Source organism: Grus americana, chromosome 5 (genome assembly GCF_028858705.1).
Source record: "Grus americana isolate bGruAme1 chromosome 5, bGruAme1.mat, whole genome shotgun sequence".
NCBI classification, from domain to species: Eukaryota; Metazoa; Chordata; class Aves; order Gruiformes; family Gruidae; genus Grus; species Grus americana.
Genome location: NC_072856.1, coordinates 30,538,944 through 30,555,933, shown reverse-complemented (window position 1 = coordinate 30,555,933; position 16,990 = coordinate 30,538,944). Strand labels below are relative to the sequence as shown.

The 16,990-nt window shown below is 35.3% G+C and overlaps 1 protein-coding gene across 6 annotated transcripts in view; it reads left to right on the top strand.

The window, feature by feature from the left end:
* TTBK2 (tau tubulin kinase 2) overlaps positions 1-16,990 on the top strand; it is a 105,050-nt gene that overhangs the window by 61,975 nt on the left and 26,085 nt on the right. For all 6 annotated transcript variants that reach the window (XM_054828658.1, XM_054828655.1, XM_054828656.1 and 3 more), the window contains 7 exons: positions 2,857-2,922; positions 3,520-3,612; positions 4,627-4,752; positions 7,743-7,900; positions 9,384-9,600; positions 10,987-11,198; positions 12,343-12,946. In XM_054828658.1, the coding sequence (XP_054684633.1) occupies positions 2,857-2,922; positions 3,520-3,612; positions 4,627-4,752; positions 7,743-7,900; positions 9,384-9,600; positions 10,987-11,198; positions 12,343-12,946 (1,476 nt within the window). The remainder of the gene's footprint in view (positions 1-2,856; positions 2,923-3,519; positions 3,613-4,626; positions 4,753-7,742; positions 7,901-9,383; positions 9,601-10,986; positions 11,199-12,342; positions 12,947-16,990) is intronic.

Genomic DNA, 16,990 nt, shown 5'->3' with positions numbered 1-16,990 from the left:
AACATGATCAGTAATAGCAGAGGGGGATTTTATTTTAAAAAGAGTGGCAAATCATTCAGGAAGTTGCTATTATTGCCTGTAATATTTCTCTTTTACTACACGAGCTGTTGTGAGATGCATAAAGAGCTCTGAAACAGTTTCAGAAATTTTGCAAATGCTCAGAAGTTTATAAATTCTATTCTGAATTGGGCAAACTTGATCTGAGCTACTAGAGCCATCATTCATGTTGTTAGTGACACAATAGAATTAATTTATTGTTGTTGTGTGGCATTGTAATACAACTATTAAATAGTGACCAGCTTCATTACTAAAAGGTATTTCATTGTCTGTTAAAACGTAACAGAGTTGCATATGCTCTTAAGTCAGATTTATGCGAACTACACTCTAAGGCAAGAAATTGTAAAAGGATTTAGATATCCTTTTAGAATCTAAAGATAAACAATTTGCAATTCATTTTATGATAATATATAGAAATAATACTCATGCCTTTTTTTTTTTTCTTTTTTCCCTCAGCCAGGTGATTCTCAGATAATTGAAATAATCTCAGGGCAAATAATTGCATAGGAATGTCTAAGGATGGCAGTGACTTTAACATTCAAAAGCAATTGAGTTGGTACACAATGAAATTCCTCATATGGACTTTTCTCCCCCAGGACAGAACTGGAATAGGTCAGATTGTTAGTTTTTGTAAACTGGATGGGATAATTTAGATTCCATATGCTATTTCTTACTCTTTTTTTCCCCTGTCAAGCAACTGGAGTGTTTTTGTGCTAGTTATCAAGTAGAAATTGAAGTTGTTACCCTAGGAATAAAAGCCTCATTTCATCCTAGTTTTCATATTTTTCATTATTCTCAGAAGAATGGAAATCTTTAACGTAGTAAAACTGAATATAGGCCTTCCTTTTTAACATTCAGACTGGAGGCTGAAGACAGTAAGCATTTGGTTTCATCTTCTGAAACTTTCTCTTGGGATTTAGTGAATTTGTATTTCCAAGTGTTTTAAAGTCAAGCTCTCAGTGCCCTTCTGAAGAAGTATTATTCATCAAACTGCATCTTTTTGGAAATTTACCTGTATTTTGATTGTCTCGGCAGCAATGCTACATTATTCTTACTTGGATGGTTTGCCAGTCTTCAGAACTACTAAGAAGGAGACTTAAGTCCTTTTTTTGGAAAAAAAATAAAAAAAATAAAAATAGTTTCTCCTGAAATGTAGCAGTTCCAAAGCATTTTGAGCTATTCTTTTATAATTGCATGGTACTGTGGAATTTCTGCAACTACAGTGTTATGCTTCATTTCAGGGTAATGTTCAGTATGGAATATAATAGACTGAAAAGATTTAGGATAGTAAGTCAATTGTCTGTCCTGCCTGAACGCAAAATGTGTTCCAAGCACCATTTAAAATTTATGATAACGTGTAAAGCCTAAGATTTATGGAATATTGTCTGAGAACCTGTTCATGTTAAGAACATCATAGAAGATGTTCTCCACCTTAACTAACAGTGGTTCAGCTCTCGTCGTACCACTCTCATTGATTATATGGGCTGTTGAATCCTTTTTAAAGATGATGCTGCATAATAATGGATTTAATTGATAGGGTTACTGACAGTAATGGCAGCTCCTGATGTACTTAAATGATAGTTCTCAGTGTAGCATCTCTTGGTGGATAAGAAGAAATTATACATATATGTAGATGGGGAGAGACGGAAGTCTTTTATCTTAACAGGGTAATAATTTTGTATTGTGGTTATCTTTGTGTGTATATCAAACCAGACTTTTCAGTGTATTGTGCAAAATTTTTTAAAATCTTAAGAATTGTCATGAGTCTGGGGCAGGCAGACAGATCACCAATACCCCTTTAAGTACAAGTCAGAGGTGAGGAAGATAATTCAAGTTTCTCACATTCACTATTAGAAGAAACAAGAATTATTGATTGGGAAGATAAGACTGTAAAAGAAAGCAAATTTAGCATTTCTGGCAGTTCACCCTATATAGAATGATTAATCAAGGGTGTAGCATGAATTGGATAACTGTCTTGGGCAAAGTAATAACACCATGGTTTGATTTTTTAAGTTTTTTTAAGTTGTAAATATGTACTAATTATGACCATTATCGAGTATATAATTATTTTTGTAACATGTTATTTGAAGGAAAGAAGAATGGGAAAATACATTCTGTGATTACAAAAACATCAATTGACTTATGATCATACAAGATCTAGAGTGTCAGGAAGGAAATGCTGGTATTCAGAAACTAGAAAAGAAAGAAATATTTTTAATTGGTGGCTGTAGTGCAGCCCTTGCTATTTATTGCTCAGCCACACTTTGAGACTTACATGTGGCTTTCCCTGCTTTTGGAATTTCTCAAAAAATTGATTGGTTTGCTAGTTCAGAAAATAATTTGTGAAATTGTTGCTAGCACATTTCAATAAATCTGTTCATACCACGTAATATTGATGTATCTTAACATAGCGGAAGAAATCATTATAGTTTTGATCCTGTCAGAATTTAAAACCTCAAACTTCTGATAGTTAAAACCAAGAAATACTTTCATTATTGGAGAAGAAAGAGGAATAGTTCTGCCATATAGCTTTTTTGGGGGATGAGGTAAACAGGACTTGATGCCTGTGGAGAACAAAAAGTGACATAAATAGATGGTTTTAAAACCCATGACTTATGTCACTTTGTGGCGCCTACTTGGATTTCCCCTGAGAACTTGTAGAAACATGGTAAATTGGAATAACAAAAAAGTCTCAAGTAATATTCGTTGTGGCTCCATACTTGCTTTGTAGATCCCAGGTTAAGTAGTCAGAGAGTTTATTTCTGACAATGAGAATCTTTTTCTTTTTCTATTTGACAGCCACGAGCTGTCGCTGGTTTTCGAGGAACAGTACGATATGCATCAATCAATGCTCATAGAAACAGAGTGAGTATCTCAATCAGTCATATCCATCTCGTGTAGCTGAAAGCAGTCAGTAATGCTGTTGCTATTGATTTCCTTTTTTGTATTCTTATGTGTATATTTATTATGTAGAAATTAATAATTATAAATTTTATAAGGTGGGAAAGGATGATATACTTTACAGTAGTTGAGGGTAAAAAAGTTCTTGTTGCAGAAATTATAGGGGTTTTAATAGTTACCTTTGGTGTTCAATCATATTGTAAGTTAAATTAAAAAGGTGAAGTTACTGAGTAATATGAAATACATAATGTCCAGTATGTCATCTTAACATCATACACTAAAGAAATCTGAATAAACAGTTCTGACAATATAGAGATTTGCAATGTTATTTTAACACACTTTGACTTCTGTTTTGTTTCTCTGTCTCTTCTATGGAAATTTACTTCTATGTTTCTACTTAAAATAGTTGCTGGATTTAATTATACAAACTTGTTTTGCAGTGTTGATTATAATGATTTTTAGATATAATAATTTAATTCTTGAGACCAGTAAAGAATCTATCTTCCCTTTTATCTTATAGGTATTTGTAAGATGTATTAGAATAATATTTCTTTTTCACAGGAAATGGGCCGGCATGACGACCTCTGGTCCCTGTTCTACATGTTGGTAGAATTTGTGGTTGGACAACTGCCTTGGAGAAAAATAAAAGATAAGGTAAGCCCAGAAGTGAAACCAAAGAGCATGAGGGAGATTTACTTCTGGATTGCAAGTGAATGCTGTGATAAAGATTCTACTAAGAATCACTGGTTCATTAATTTTAATGTTAAATTTTCCAGTGTTTTCTAGTGGTACTTTTCATTGCTAGTGTCGTGGTATAAAAAGCAATCAAGTTCTACAAACTGTTCTAGGCAGGATGTGGATTGTGCTTCTAGTTTGCAAATGTTTTAAAAGGCAGAAGTAAGTCTATACATATGCCACTTATTTCATTTTCCTGTTTTCACTTGAGTACTTTTTGATTTCACCTATCACACATTTAGAATTTTTTATCGAGTTTGGTTATTTGTGAAATGGGCATTTGTTACTTGCTGGTGAACAAAAATGAGTCAGTCAATATGCAGTAGTGCCTTTAGTCATATATCATGGGTGAGGTATGTGAAGAAACAACATCTAATTAGTCTGCTATTACTTCTTTCAACTTCTTTTGAAATTAGATGGAAACAATGTTACTCTGTGATGTGGTTTATGTATTGGTAGATGACAATGTGGTATATAGGTAGCATCTCTTTTTTGGTTTTGATTTACTCATCTTACACATAACAGGATTTACTAATCTTAAGCAATATACTGTGATGACCAAATACACACCAAAAAGTGACTGAACATCAGATGATGCAACAGGATATTTAAATCTTTAAAACATGCTTTCTAGAAGGGTTGGAGTGTCTGATGGCAGACCTTCATATCAGGCAGCATTCAAACAAAGCAGAAGATTAAATGGTTTTTTTATATTGAATTTGAAGTTTGTACATTATTTTGCACATGTACTGTGGGCAATGACATAATCTCTTCTCTTGCTGTCTAGCGTAGAATGGCCTTCCTCAGTACTATTCAGTGTAATGTACTTACCCGTCGTTCTGGCCAGTAGTGTATTGAATGACTGTAAGATACAAGGTATGTTGTAGCAGAGAATGAAGGCATCTTAATGTTTGTTGTGTTATTTACTTCTAGGAGCAAGTGGGCTCCATTAAAGAAAGGTATGAACACAGACTTATGTTGAAACATCTTCCTCAAGAATTCAACATCTTTCTAGATCACATTTCTAATTTAGATTACTTTACAAAGCCAGATTACCAGGTAAACATTTTTCTATTTTGTCTTTTGATTTTTAAATAGAATTTTATGCTGTTTCATCTTCAGTTTCCTTTGATTTCATGGATTGTGCCACCACAGAGTTATTTTAATGACCATCTAGTGTCACGGAATCTTTGCAGTTTAAAGATGTAATTTTTCTTTTTTTCATTTGGGAAGAGTAAAGCAGTTAAGTTTCTAAAAACAATTGACAGTTGCTTTGCAGTTAGTATTCTGTTAGGATCGGGTGCTATCCTACTATCATAGCCTCTATTGGGTGCTCCTTAAGTTAAATCGATCAGATTGTTTCCTCAGTGATAGTCATTCTGGCAGTTTTCCAAAATCTGAAGCTCAGCACCTACAATATATACAGCTAGAGTACAACATGCAGCCATGGTGATTCTTAAGACTGAAATATCGACTACAGAGATCACCAGAAAACTAGTAATTTTTCTTTGTTTAAGAGAGTATTGCCTGCTGAAATGGACAGCCTCAGCTCGGTGGTAAGTTGATAGGTGCCAAGAGGATATGCTGTAGAATACGTGTGTTATTCACTCACTGTTGACCTGTGATTTAACAATAAATAAAAGTCAAAGATGGAGCTTTGGTTTATACCAGTATGTGGAAAGCAGCAGAGCAATGCTCAGGAAAAGCAGAGAGGGAGAGAATGAGAGTTTTTTCAGTGTCACAAATTGTGGGAGAAGTTGAACTGATGTAACATCACAGCAAGACAAGTTGTCTCTGTGCGCCTTCCCTCTGGCTCCCAGAAACACACGTTCCTGTCAGCTTCCCTCTTGCATTACCTGTCTGCCTTTGTGCATTTGCTCAACTCACTTAACTCAGCAAAACCAGAAGGGATGGTTTTCTGTTGGTATGCAAGCTGAATTGGTTCAACTGAATAAATAAATCATTCTGACTAATTCTGGAATTGTAGCTTTGATGAGAATGAGAATGATTCTTGTGCTGTACTTCGTAAGATTAACAGAGAAATCAGGATATATAAGATTCAAAATAAGAACTGAAAATCTCTAAGGATAACTAGTTTCCTGTTAGTAAGTGAATTTCTTTAAATGTACCGGTATGTTCTTGTGCATATTTGGGGAAAAAAAAAATCATTTTTTGTGCAAAAATTTGAATTATTACAAATACAGAAAATGTCCAGCATTCCTGAAAAAGAAATACCTTGATATTTTTCCTTTTCTATTTCAAATTTCCATGGAATTTATCATATAGTTTACAATTAAGTGAGTAAAATTATTAAGAAAGTTTTGAGTGTTTTGTGCGCCTAGTTATAAAGATGAATCAGATTTATTTTTTTTCTTCTATGGTCAAAATTACTGACTGCAGAAATTTTGATGTCACATAGAGAAACCTTGATTGTAGACTGGTAAATATGATTTATTTACATTATGTATCCTGAATGATAAAATATATACACAGGCTTAATTTTGCAAAACCTTTTTCTTTGGTCTTGTACCTAACACAGCACATGCACTCAGGATTAATGTGATACCAGGACAGAGTTTCTCCATGACAGAGACAGCCCAATAATTTACAGTCCTGTGCTTGGTCATGGAACATTTGCAGCTGTATAGCTGCAGCCTGAGCCGTCCAACACGGTCTTGCTCATGTGCTTTAGACCAGAGCAAGGTGGTTTTGTTTAGAGTGGCGAGACAGTGCTTTACTTTCCATGGTCATTTAAGCTTTGGTCTATCTTAACTAGTATTTTTTGTAGCAATGCTATTCATACCTCCAATATATATCGTTCTTTGTTTGTATTTATGGTTAGGCACTGAACAAGAATGTACAGGGTCAAGATTTCTGCTTTGAAGAGTTTACAGTCTAAAAAATTCATGACATAGGCCCAGAATCCATTGATTTGGCAATGTCAGATATGTTTATTTTATTCAGGTATTTATGCACACATTGCCTCAGCCTCTTGACATCATTAAGCATTTGAGTTTGTATTTGCATTATAGCAGAAATTGTAGAAAAGATTTAAAGGAGAATGACCTTAAAACTGACTTCAGAGAGACAGCTTAAGGTTTACAGGAAGAGGAGAATAAAGAAGAGTGTGTATGGGACAGAGAGTGAACTTTGTGCAGTTCAGTAGGGTTTCAGAACTGACTGGGATAGATGGCACGCCAAAGGTTCTTGAGGGTAAGGACAAAATGGATACGACCACTTTATACAAGAAAAATGATCCAAACTTTCCATCCATTTTAAGTTGCCAAAGGGTATGTGTTTTTAAAGGAGGCTAGAGAAAAATTTTCAGCATCCTAGATTGGAAGAAAGAATGAAAACTAGAGTTTTAGCTTTTAGAAAAAAAAAGAGGTGATGTGATATGGACACAGCCTTCCCACCAATGACTAGAATGAGACAAAGTTTTTTCACAGGGAGAGGAAAGTAGATGCAATTTCTTTCTGTCATGAACACAAATTGTTTGAGATGCTTTTTCATAGCATAAAATGAGGGTGGAAAGCTTCTAGTGTTACATTTCTGTGAAATGACTGTCAGCATTAGATAAAGTAAAAGATACATGGTTCTAAGTGACGGAAATGTATGAATTAGCAAATCAGTATCCTTCCCTACATACTCCTCATTCATTTCCTTGGTTTCTAATGGTGTTACTGAATATATTCTTTTATCTTCGTCTGCTGGAGAGCCATTAGATGCTATTCTGCAGCAATGTAGTCAGGCCTCTGCATGTGTGTGTCTTTCTGTCTTTTTATGGAAGCCTATGGTGTATCTTTGCCTCTTTACTGATAAAAGCACAGATGTGTGTGTTTTTTTAAAAAAGCAGAATTTTGCATATCTTGACTTTGAAACCTTGGAAAATGAGAAATCATTAATATAAAGAACTGTGTCCTTTTGAAAATTGTTGTCAGTCAAAATCTTAAAGAAGAGACATGTTAAAGTATTACAGGAGGATATTTCTTAATTGCTTGGACTCTTAGACAAAAATGAACCTTACTAACTTTTTTCTTCATTTTTAGCTTCTCATGTCTGTGTTTGACAACAGCATGAAAACCTTTGGGGTTATTGAAAGTGACCCTTTTGACTGGGAGAAGAGTGGAACTGATGGCTCTCTGACAACGACAACAACTTCAACCACACCTCAGTTACACACTCGTCTTACTCCGGCTGCAATTGGGTATGTATGCACATTGTGGTCACTTAAAAAGCAGCCACAGAGTACCAAAGGGAAATTATCTCTATAATTTAGGGTTTTTTCTGCAGGATGTTGAGTAAATAGAGGAATGGAGGCTTGGGAGCATTTGAAGTATTTCCTTTTTTAGGGTTCCTGTTTATGCTATCCTGAAAGATCAGCACTGCAGTCTTAACATTTATAGCAATAAAAAACAGTAGCTCAGGAAATTGCGTGTAAATTTGCTTGTTGATCCTTTGCTAAATCATATTTTGTGAAACTGTGTGATGTGTCCTGAGTTTAACTGTCTGGAAATAAACCCATTGTTTTCTGTAAGCTTGGAATAAACTAGTAGCTGCAATTTCCTTATAACTTTGAAAAGTGAGTGGATCTTGTATGAAATTTGGAAATAGATTTTGGTCATGTTTAAAATAATATTTAATGTGGTCTTTGAGACCTTCTGTAATTAAGTTGGACGAGATATGATGTTTAATAATACTCATACTCATCTCAGGGGATTGGAGACTATAGCAGGTGTTTATGGGTGAGGAGGAAGACTTTGTGCATGTTCTAGGCCTTGAGTAGATCAAGTTCTTATCTAAGAGTCATAGAAGTTGTGCTGTGGGAGTTTTGACAGTGTAGTCAAAATAAATCTCAGTCAAGACATTAACTGGTGTTAATATTACTCAGGTGTACCATGTGCACTATTGAACACACTGAAGTTGACAGGGATTTTGCATATGCTTCGGTCCCATTCTCACACTAAGCATGACACTGGAGTTATTGAAAGTCTTGGCTGCAGTTAACAATTTTGGTGACTGTAAAGGAATGACTTTTAATTGACCTTCTGACCAGTCACTTTTTAAAAAAAGCATTGCTTCAGTTTCAGATACTGAGCTAAGCTTAGCCCTATGTAGCCCCAAGTCAATGGGACTAGAGAACTTTAATTAAAATGTAATGTCTTGTTAGCATTATGCTTATGTTTTTCTTATCAATAATTGGCCCAAAATAGCACTTTGATAAGAATAGTGATTAAAACTGTATTTAGTTTGCTGAGTGATCTCTTCCTCACACTGTTCTGTTATTCTACCAAATTCTGAGGAAAAGGAAACTATACTATGAAAGTTGCCATTAATTTTTTTTAATAGAAAAATATGTGTAGAAGAGTCAGGAGCAAAGTTGAGCCTGGACATGATCTCTAACAAATTTTCTCAGAAGTTGCTTTGAAAACATTCTAAAAAACATCTTTTAAGTGATTGCTCTTTGATTTACACCTTTAGTTACATGCCTAAATTAAAGAAACATAAATTGTGAAAGCCAAGAAGTAGGGTTTTTTACATTACATAATTTACAAGATTTAGTTTTCTACAGAAGCATGCTTTTGCTTGTAATTTTTTGTTTCTTTTAATTGAGTAAAAAATAATTTCAACAAACACATTATAGTCTCAATATTTTTACTTTTCCAATTTGTTTTAAACTGCTTTTGTAGAATTGCCAATGCCACTCCTATCCCAGGAGATTTGCTGCGAGAAAACACAGATGAAGTGTTTCCTGATGAACAGCTCAGTGATGGAGAGAATGGTATTCCAGTTGGTGTCTCACCAGAGAAACTACCTGGATCCCCTGGGCATCAGCGTCCTCAGGAAAAGGATGTTTGGGAAGAAATGGATGCAAACAGGAACAAAATAAAACTAGGGATCTGTAAGGTACTTACAAATCTGCGTTGTGAAGACCATCTTTGAACAGTTTACTGTCCTCATAGTGCATATAGGATATAATTAATATACTAATATTGATTGGGCAGAATGGTCTAAGAAAACAGGATTTATGGTGGAGCTAACTCATTTTATTAGAGTGATTTATAGGCTTGAACAAGCAGACAAGCTTTTGGGCCTTGTGTCACGTTATCAGGTCTTTATGAGGAATAGTAGATTGCTGATAATTTGGGATTCTTTGTAGTTTATTCATGTTCTCCAGACATGATCTTGATTCTTGCTTACTGAATGATACCAAAGCAAATTTCCTGCATTTTGCATGTGTAGAAGTTAGATACAGAATATACAAAAACCAGTTTAATGTTATTCTTCAACTGACAGATTGGCAGTATGATTGGCAGTATCCATTTAATTCACTTGATGTTTTGTCTCTATAACATACAACACCTTTGTACTGATCCAATGAGGTTCATGGGCTAGTATTTAGAAGAGAATGCTGCTTAATTTTGAAAAGTAGTGTCTGAGAAGTGGTTCCCGTATGCCTTGCTCACTATCACAACATTTCATACTCAGACAAATGTAGCCCTGCTTCTTGATATAAAAATGTTTTGAACACGAAGAGGGGTCTGCTACTGAAATGTCCTTTAGCTAGGAGAGCTGTCTAGTTTTGAGGCTGTTACTTCTTGTTTACTAGAAAAAAAGGCGTTGTGGGAAAGAATAAGGCATGGTGCCTATTTTCAAATGTGCTTGCTTGTTTGGTTTTTACCAAAGAGGGAGAAGGGAGATTGTTCTGGTTTAAACAAAGGCAATTTCTATTAGTTATACCCGTTGAAACTAAGGAGGATCATGATTTCCTAGCTCTAAATAATGTCCAGTTAGTATACAAGATGGAATGCAATTGGACTAAAACATAGTTCTAAGTCACAGAAACATCTAGTAGATTTAGTGTGTAACAGTGTTATATGCTCCAGAGCATCATACAGACAGCTTGGAAGCTAACTTCTCTCTAATAAGAGCACTTGACTGTAAAGCAGACTGAAGATGCTACCAAGTGTCAAGTTTCAGACTGTTATTAAAGAAAATTTCAGACATGAGTGTGAAATATCAGAGTAAATTTAAGTGTATTACTGGTTTTTTGAGACTCCTGTTCTCAGACCTGCCCAGAACTAGTATATTACTAGTATTTTGTCTGTGGTAGGTGTGTGCTGAAGAGCATATCTAAACTACATTAACTGTGGCTTGAACTTAGGGACCATTCCAAATACAAATTGGCTTATCACAGGCTTAGAATCTGGATGGTATTCACCATGTAGTACCTTGTCTTCCTCTGTTTTGCCACTCTTAGTGTGTTACATTTTTGCTTTACTTTTTGCACAGGCTGCTACAGAGGAAGAAAACAGCCATGGGCCGGTGAATGGAATGCTTAATGCACCAAGTCTTGGTTCTCCAATTCGTGTTCGCTCGGAGACCACTCAGCTAGACAGAGATGTCCCACTGGTGCGAAAGTTACGTTCAATTCACAGCTTTGAACTGGAGAAGCGTCTGACATTGGAGTCAAAGCCAGACACTGATAAATTTGTTGAGACCTGGTAAAGAAATTCTTTTATTCTTATGCTTAGATCTTTTCAGGATATGTAGTTAAAATACTATCGTCTTTCCTCTGCGGTATGAAAACCCAGGAATGGAGCTCAGTTAACATATTTCACCACTTGGCAGCTTCCTTGAAAAAAAGATTAGTGCCAGTATACTGTTAAAGTTGGACTTCCACATGTGAGAATTCTTTATTTCAAGACCTGGTGATGTAACCCTGAGGTTTATTACCTTTTTCTTCAGTGGGATGCTCTTGACAGTCAGTATAACTCATTCTATATAAGAATGATGACATCAGGTGCTCAATAGAGGTAACATGGGATTAGATGACATGAGAAGGACAGTTTACAAGAAGTGGACTTATGAAGTAAAATTCATAAAGAAATCTACCGGCATGCAGTAGGTTTAGTTATACCCAAAGGTGTTGCACCAGCATAAAAAAATCTTGATAGAAGACAGAGGTCTTAAAATGGAATTTGAAGGTAGAGAAGAGACAGATGGCTGAGAACAGATTCAATCAATTTGGCTATGTGTGGAAAGAATAAGGGGAGGAGGACAGTGAAATCTGACTGAAAGGCAGAGGCTGAGTATGAACAGTAGAAGACAGATGAGATGCTGACGGTGGCAAAATCCTTCTAAATACATCATAGGGGGATTAGGAATTTGAATTTGTTTGATGAAGCAAGTTATGCAAAGCATAAATAAGGAATCAATCAAAACAATCAATAACATTCTTCTTGAAAGCATCTACTAACTGCTGCTGGAGACATCTGTTTCTTCTGTTCTGCTTTGAATCTCTGCTTTGTAGCATAAATTAAGTACAGTGGGCATTTGGTGGTAGCCTCACCACTGAGTTGGTATCCACTCGCTATTCTCCTTTCTGGTAATTACATTTACAATACAATATGATGCATTACGATTACACGTAAAAAGTGCAAATTTCTAAGACCATCTGCCCATTTTTACTTGACATCAGAGTTACTTCTCTCAAATTGTGGATCTTTCAACCATTGTAGATTGTTCTGAAATATGACAACAAATTTTTGTATAAATCTAGTTTTCCTCTACTGAAAAAACTCAAACGTAGCTTACATTATTTAATTAATTCTTAACTAATTCAGATATTAACTTCTTTTTTTTAAGTTTGGAGAAGATGCAGAAAGACCTGAATGCTGCAGCAGAGACTCCTGTTGCTGCTGTTCCTCCTCTTTCTCAGAAAACACCCATTCCTGCTCCTGTGACTGCCCGCATGGACCATGTTTGGCACTATGATGAAGAATATCTTCCAGACGCTTCAAAGCCTGTGTCAGCTAGTTCTCCAGAACATGTTGATGGTGTTATTAGCAATGGATTTGTAGCTGTCAACTTAAGCTCCTGCAGACAGGAAGTTGATTCTAAGGAATGGGTGATAATAGATAAGGAACGGGACTTGCAGGACTTCAGGACGAACGAGGCTTTGGGGCACAAAATGACTGGAAGTCCCTCAGATGAAGAGCCGGAGGTACTACAAGTTCTAGAGGAGTCCCCTCCAGAAGAGCAGCCCAGACAGGGTGGTTGGGCAGGAAACAGTGTCCACGCCAAGAACCAAACCTCAGGGGTGGAGTTTGTTCTAGCCATGGAGTGTCATCCTGCTGCTTCCGAACAGCTCACAGATAAATTGGAACTTCGGTCCGGAGCTGCTGGACAGCTTCTTGCAGCCACCCCTACAAGTCCTATGGAAGCTCAAGCAGAAGGAGCACTCACTCCGGTAAGAGAAACGGTTGCTGGTTTATTGAACATCTCTTTATTCAGAATTATATGAGGAGATAGTAAGGGAAAAGGCAGTGACTAAAATACAATAGTGTAGCAGAAATTACTAGTATCGTGAAATATGGCATTTGATTCTTGAGGAATATATAAAATATATATTTTTTATATATATATAAAAATAATTTTAAAAGAAGCTACTTATGCAGTGATTCCTAATCAGTGAGAGATACACGTATGAATATATATTTATTATAATTTGCAGTACATAAACATAAAATTACAATGAATATGTAAAATACTGTGCTACAGTGTTTCCTGTGTTTTAGGAAAAGCCTAAATGGCTGAATTAAAGAAACAGAGTTACTTGCTCTCACCATCATTGATGTAGTGTTTTCTTTTGGAATTGCCTTTGTTTCTTCCCGTTTCTTCTGAAATTTCTAATGGTTCTTATACAAACAACTTGTTGACTTTTATAAATTGTTGCTACTTCTCACTTCCAAGATAATTTTCTCTTCATGGAAACAGATTGCTTTGCTTCTGTTGCATGCTCTTCTTTTTGTGTTTCTCTGTCTTTTCTAAAGAATTCTCATTTGCACAGTTTTTGAACATTTACTTTTTTTCTCTGCTGTCACTGATTCTAAACAAAGATTTCTTTGGCTTTACTTAAGGAGGACATGAGATTAATGGATAAGTGATTGGGAATCAGCTCCTAGTTTTATTTCTTCCCTTTTCTCAGTAGATCTTGTGTCATCTGTGACATAAAGGACAATTTTTTTTTTAAGCTCCTTTGAGCTGAGAAACCTGGCTGTACTTCTCCCTCACTTATCACCACTTTTCATGAAAGTTACAGCCAATTCATTAGAAAAAGAAACTTGTCACCAACCATTCATTTATTATAAGGTGTGGAATATCCTTTTCAGTGAAAATGAACTACTCAATGTAATTAACTGTAACTGTACAGTAGAATTTCAAATATACCTAGGTTCTCATGGAAAATGCAAGATCCTATCTTTCATACAAGATTATATTTAGATATCATACTTTGTGAGTTACGTAGTTTATAGAAGATTCATTTTACATGATTCAAAATACAGAACTGTGTATAACAGTAGAAGATTTTTGAGATTGAAGTAGAAATATTAGTTGCATGAATGAATTTTTGATGGATTAGAAACTTGTAAAGTTGAAAAATGAATTTAAATTGCTCAGTTGTTTTCATTTGTTCAGTTTTTATATTTTAATGTTAGTTTTAGTAAAACAGACAAGAAAGAGCAACACTTAGTCCTGTACACAATACTAATTATCAGGTGTTTTTATTTTGAAAGCCATTACAAAACAGCTTATGACTTTGTATGCAAATGCACTATCCCACTTCATGCAAACTTGGCTCTTTTGGGGGAAATAGCTATTTTACTTACAACTGAAAGTAGAGGTCATATAAATATCACGTTCTACAGTGCAAATAATAGATAATATCTTTATCTGGAAAGGAAGAAGCTTCTGAGCAGGGGAGCAGAAATGGTTATAAACAAGGTCAATTAATTATAAGATGTATTGGAAGAAATACTGATTGAAGTAGACTCTGGGGTGAGATTGTATTTTAGTTTGGCTTTGCAAGCAGGTAAGGGATACTTGTCATGACCTCAAAAATGGGGGAAATTAATATGGTTTATATTACCCTGGAAGGGCAAGTAGTGCTGTGAGGGCAAGATGAATGGCAGGAAGGAACTTGTTTTGAAGGTGAATCATGTGGAATTGAATATATAACTGGGAATAAAACCCCTAGAAATTATTTGGCTGATTTAGAAACTTGGACCAGAGTGTGTCTATGCAGTGTGTCTATTCCAACTGTGATGGCAATTTGTGGTAGTCTTCCATCTACTTCAGTAGCCCTTGAAAGCCAAAGTCCAGGGTGATATTTGGGAGTGGAGTTATTCTTTCTGTCCTTCATTGATGGTATGCCACTTCATAAAAGATACTTAAGTATTCCTTGAGGTGGGTACTGGAGCCTAGGTGTTCTTATAGGTGAGTGTCCTAGTCACTTCACAGGAGACAGAGAAATTTTATCTAGGTAGCACCTTCCTGACAATGCAAATATTGTGCAAAGGGTCATATTTTACTTTTCTGCTGATTTAATTATGTTGCACAAGTTACTGAGAGCAGGCTTTGATCCAAGAATGTAAGTTTGGGACCATAAATCAAATGACTTAAGTGTTACTAAAAGGGGTTAAAAATCAATGTTGAAATTATAGTAGTATAATAGCTTAATAGAATTTCTGAAACAGTTTACTCATTTCAAACAGTTTGAAACTCTAGGACATGTCAGCATTCACGGTCATTGTGCTTATGAATATACCTCCCATATGGATTTCTAGTGACCTGCTTCACTATCATTTAGGAGAAAGTATGATGAATTATGTTCTTTGAGCTTATTCTGATAGGTTTGTTAAACATGCAAGCAATTACTTCAGTGGTGAATGAATAAAATACTTTTCCTGTTTTATGTATTTTTTTACTTTCCATTTTTACTTTTATTCTTCTTTCTTCTTTATTTCTTTCAGGGCTTTATTACTCACTATTTAAGTAGTAAGTAGTAGCAAGGATGTTTCTGTATGAGAAACTAAAGGTTCATATACTCACCTATAATTTTATTTTCACCTGAAGGAAAGAAATTGCTGGTCTGCAGTCCTTCCATTTGTAGATAAACGTTCTTCCTGAAATTGTGTGTGTACATGGACTTCCTGTAATTGATGATAATATCATTTCTTACCTGTTTCACACAGCATCAGCATTCTAACAAGAATGTAAAGTTGTAGCTGTTCAGGAAGGAAACCTGAACTCAAAAAATAACAGAGAAAAATGTGTAAGTTATTGGCTTGGCAATAAGCAAGTTTCAGGCATAAAAAATTACAGTGAATTATGCTATCTATTGTGAAAAAAACCCTGCAGGTAAGAGAACTAATATTCATGTTATCACTCATGGTTTTCAAGTTGCACTACAGATTCTGTGTGCTACCAGGAAATACCAGTTTGATCTGGCTCAGTCATGGGCACATGGTCACATTTCTGTTGAACAATTCAGAGCATGCTAGGGTATATATGCTGAATTTATGCTTTCATAATGGCTTTATGTTGACTTTGGCTGCAGGAGGACAGACAGTACCTGATATGCTGTAATATCTGCTGGTATGAAGTTAATCTGTCAAAAGAATTTGAATTGCTCTAGACTTATGGTGAATTTATACTGGAGCAGCACTTTGCATCATACAGCTCTAGTTTTCTTATCCTTGATCCGGTACTAAGAGCCTAAAGCTGGACTTGCTGTGCTGTTGAACCATGCCCTCATTGATTTACTGTCTTTGTATTGGATTGCAGTGAACTCCATACAGTGCATGCACAAAACTTTGCAACATATGTTTGTCAAGCAGATATTTCAGCAAAGAAATAATAATGGTGTTGAAGTAATTGAATATGTAACAGCTAGTTCCATTTTCATCTTCAGTTTAAATTAAACAACAGCTTGCTCTGGTCACACTTGGTTGACAGCCTAATACCATATATATATATATATATATATATATATATGCATGGTTATAGAAGACGTTTGACTGTGTGAATCTATTTTTATTATTTAGAAATACTGCTGCAATTAGCATTTTATATATTGCAGTACTATTATGCTTTACCAAAAACCTGCTCTTAAGTTTCCATTTATTTCTGAGTTCTAAGTCATTTAATTTTTATGTACCTTCTATCCTCAGCTGCTGCTTTTATAAGACCCTGGAAGTACTTTTGTTTTCCAGTTGAGAGACAGCTATGCATTATGGGAACTGAAGCTTTAGGACTGACACAATTGAAAATACCTTTTCCTAGGAAACTGAAATGCTTAATAGGTGTTCTCTGTTTCCAAGGAATTGCAAATACCGTGGTAGGAAACAGAAAATCACCTTCACGTAGCTTGCAAAAAGTTTCCATATCTCTACTCTTCATGGTTTTGTCTAAATATACTTGGAACAAAGAATTGCAAACTGTATATAGCATT